The 4368-nt window shown below is 39.8% G+C and overlaps 1 protein-coding gene across 1 annotated transcript; it reads right to left on the bottom strand.

The window, feature by feature from the left end:
* Positions 1-1581: 1581 nt before the first annotated feature.
* LOC105048851 (transcription factor IBH1) lies at positions 1582-2627 on the bottom strand. Its single transcript, XM_019851730.2, has one exon. It carries the CDS (start codon positions 2199-2201, stop codon positions 1791-1793), a length of 411 nt encoding a protein of 136 aa, XP_019707289.2. The 5' UTR covers positions 2202-2627; the 3' UTR covers positions 1582-1790.
* Between the last annotated feature and the right edge of the window lie 1741 nt (positions 2628-4368).

Genomic DNA, 4368 nt, shown 5'->3' on the forward strand with positions numbered 1-4368 from the left:
AGATTCTAAATTAGATTAGTTGTGGGACCAACTGCTTAGGTTAGGAATAAAGCAAAGATAAGTACTTTTGGAACTGCAATTAAGTAAATAAGCAGAAAACTAATCAAAATAATTAATCACTTAAATTGGTCCCCACAACTGAAGTGCTTCACATGATCACATAAAAAGTTTCTTTATGACCAGAAAACCCCTTAACCAACCCATCATTAATTTCTACCCAAAAAAAAAAAAAAAAGAAAACCCATTATTAATGAATTATAAAATTTAATCCAAAAACATGACACATAAAAGAACTAAAAACCCCAATATACTCTCCTACTAATTTTTTTTCCTTGAGCAATCAAATCAATTATCATATGTTTGCTTTTGAAGCAACGAACGATACTTCTCTCTCTTTACTCAATAAACAATATTTTATTTATCTTCCATTTTCTTCACCTTTACTCAATAAACAATTTTCAATCAAGAATAGATATGCTAGTAATTCATTAGACTCCAATCTGATTTGGACCATAAGATATATATATATACTAGAAATAGAGACATCTCAAAGTTCCATGGCCATTGCTATCAAGAAGTCTTCAAAGATGGTAAAGGTGCCTTCTGGTATAATGGTAAATCTCTTGATGACAGTACCAGAGATTCATGATTGATACTTTTTTCTATCACAGGATAAGGCCAGTGTTTAATTCGTAAAGTTAGAAGGGACTCTTGTCATCTCTTGTCATCTCTTGTCATGTGACCCGAACTTGAAGGCCTCATCAACCTAAACAAATGCTTGTGCAGATACTGAAACACACACACACACACACACACAGGTTTTAAGGGTTCAAGAATGATCGAAATGACAACAGAAGCATTCCATAAATGCTCGACATCTGAGCTACGCATCAGCCATGCATGTCTAGTAAAGCAAGCGACAACAAGCATAATACCAGAGCAGACCACACCAACAACTAGAGAGAGAATCAAACCCTAGAGAAGGAGAGAGAGCATACTCAAATCTCTAGGGCCAGTCCCACCCAAAAAGGGGAAGAATAACTTGGTGGGTGGAATGAAAGCAGAACCGGGCCGCAAACCATGAAAGATGATCCTCTCCCCCTGAGGGAATTTCTTTTGGTTTCTTTCCCTGCACGGTTCAATCCTTTGCTAGCACGAAACAACCATCGATCACCGGCCAGGTTGTGGAACCCACCAACCCACCACCCACCTCTTAAGCTAATTTACAGTTTCATCATAACATATAGATTAATACTCACCATATTCTTTTAGGGGGCAAAAAAAAAAAAAACTCACCATGGTGAACATTTCCTTTCTTCCTCCCCTCTTCCCACCTGCAATAGTACTTGGACTCATTGCCATTAGGATTAGTCTTGGAATGGTAAATGGTAAATATAAGAAAGAGAAACAAGTTTAGTGTGCAACCAGTTTCACAACACTCCAAAATATAACCGAACTGTCAATACCTTGAACAATGTTCTTGTGAATCTATGTACAAACCTTTAACTTTAAAGTACATGAACACCTTAACAAACACAACAGCTCACTCTAATTTACAACCAATATATATATATATATATATATTATATATATATATATATATATATATATATATATATGTATATATCATAGTAATAAACGCCCATGCTTTATTAAAATAAGATGCTCCTCTCTTTCTGGTCGCAGAGACTTACCAACCGGCTCATCTCACCTGCTCTTCCTCTTCCTTCACAGCTCCATCATTCTCTCCTCCTCTCCTGTATCTGGTGCTGTGGTCATGGTTACGGAGCCTAAGAAGATATCGAACCCACGACTTTCTGCATGAGTTGCACTTGCGAGCTAAGGCACTGTATATAGTGTGCAGTCTCATCGAGCAGGCTGCAGTAATCCATGCCAGCCCCCCCTGGAACCAGCCTCCGGAGGGCCTCAGCTCGGCTTGGCTCCCCGGACCTCGGTCTCACCGCCTTAAGCCTCCTTGGAGCGATGACAGCCCTGGTTCTTTGGCTGCTGAAATACCGGAGCCTGGATCGCCTTTGGAGCCTGCGGAGCAAAGCGCGACTCCACAATCGACTACGTCCAGCCGTGTAGGCCATCGAAGCATAGGCGGCATGCCTTATCCTACGACTACGAAGAAGAAGGGATGACTTGGGGGTGGTCTTGTTTATTTGAGATAGAGCTCTTAGGAAGTGGAAGGCCGACATGGGCTTGGAGGAGTCGGGAGGAAGAGGAGAAGGAGAGAGATGGGTGTGAGGGTGGGAGGTGGTTAGAAAGAGTAGGGAGGGCTAACGAACTTTTGGGGGGGGGGGGGGGTCGTCTCTTTTGAAGTACGGTTAGGATCTTTTCTTCTGACACAAGAGGGGCCTCCTTGATCTCAGAGACAAAAGGGCGAGAAATAGTTCTCTGACACACGCGTCAACATGGAAATCCTTTGTCCTATGAACGAAAGATGGTTGACAAAGAGAGAAGGAAAGAGAGAGAGAGAGAGGAAATAAGATATAAGAGTTTTAATTTGGTCGGAAAACTCTATAATTTAAGAAAGATGAGGCTATTTCTTAGACAAGAGATTGGATGAAGATAAAGGGCAGAGAGAGAGAGAGAGAGAGAGAGAGAGAGAGAGAGAGGGAGGGGAGGGGAAGGATGGCAATGGGGGTGGTGATAAAGAAAGGGGTGGGAGAGACTTAGGAATCAAGGCTTTGATAGGGGGAGGGAGGGTGGGGGTTGGAGAAGTGGTGGGTGGGGCCGAGGAGGCCAAACCACCACATGATCGCACATGGAATAAAAGACCCACTTGGGAGGGGTGATGTGAACCTTTCCTTCTGCTTTCTATTTCCTTTATGGCATTTGTTTGCTCTTGGCTTTAGCCATTTGGTTGGTCTCACGTCTAAACCTTTCAATCTCGCTGTTTTGTTAAATGAGAGATGGCCCAACTTCTCTCCCGTGACTGTTGACTTGTTAATATCATAACTCACAAGAATAAGGGTATGGATTATCGTACTTGGATTGATATATGTATAAATAGCATGGAAAGTAGATATGAATACAAGAGGTACCCCCAACAAGTATATTTATAATTGTTCTTTTTGATAAAAAACCAGAGAAGAAAATGGAAATTAATGTATATTAATTAATTGGATGCCATCATCATATATATTATTAGTTAAAGAGACTCCTTGTGGGCAAGTTCATTGCAGCATGTTGATATCTTGGACGCGCACAGCTGGATATTGATGAATAGCTACATTATATTTGTTTGTATCCACAAGGTTATGTGTCAGATTTCGGATAAAGTAACATTTAGAATGGGTTTTGTAATAACCATATTTGTCCATCATACAAATTAATTCTCCCTAAGTGAGAAGCTAATATATATAAATAATGACCATGTAATTTATTACAATATGGTGCATCTTAGATGAGAAATTGTTAATGTACAAGATAAATGAGTACATGTAAATGGTCTTCTTATAATCTTTTTTTTCTTTGATGCTTGCTAGTGGTGCTATATTTAGCATGGGAGAGCTTATAGTATATAATATACAATCATTCCAGGCCAAATCTGATGCTCACAGGGACCGCTTTGGTGATTTTTTTTCACTGGGATATAGTATATAAATCCATCTGGTCACATGATCTGATTCTTAGCATTGAATAAATTAATGACAGAAATAGGGTTGATTCGGTAGAGAGTAATACCATCCAAAAGACATGCTATTTTGTTGCTTTATCTTTAAACAGAGCTTATCCACCATTACAAGATGAAGTTGAAGATTATAGCATGCCATAGTATTACCATAAAAACTTCAAGAGGATCCTAATGAACTTAATAGACAGAAAAAGAATAACCATATATAATGAACCCCAGACATATATTCTCTCATTATTATATTATATATATAAGTGCATACATGATCCTCTCTCTCTCTCTCTCTCTCTCTTTGTGTGTGTGGGGGGGGGGCCGCGGGGGGTGGTCGGGGTGTGTGTGTGTGTGTATGTGTTGAAATAAAATTGAAGATCACGAGTTGTTGGAAAGGGAAGAATGCTAATTACAACAAAGTAGGCCCACCATTTGGTTATGCCAAACTCAAAGTTGTAGACCTTTGAAATTTTCTTCTTTTTACATCGTCTTCTTTTCCTTTTTTCCGCTTTTTGAAATGGGCTGTGGAAAAAACCTACCATGAATAACGCTCCCACGGAAAAGATCGAGTCCAAATGGATGTGAAAGCATACCCACTAAGCATTTTCCATGTATTATTTAATAGGAGAATTAACATAATATCTTATTACGGCCAATCTCCTCGTCATCTGATCGCCGGGGACGAGCACCTGCAAGAAAAATCCTCACTGATCGGAGATGTCTCCGGTGGAGAC

The sequence above is a fragment of the Elaeis guineensis genome, chromosome 7 (assembly GCF_000442705.2).
Source record: "Elaeis guineensis isolate ETL-2024a chromosome 7, EG11, whole genome shotgun sequence".
NCBI lineage: Eukaryota > Viridiplantae > Streptophyta > Magnoliopsida > Arecales > Arecaceae > Elaeis > Elaeis guineensis.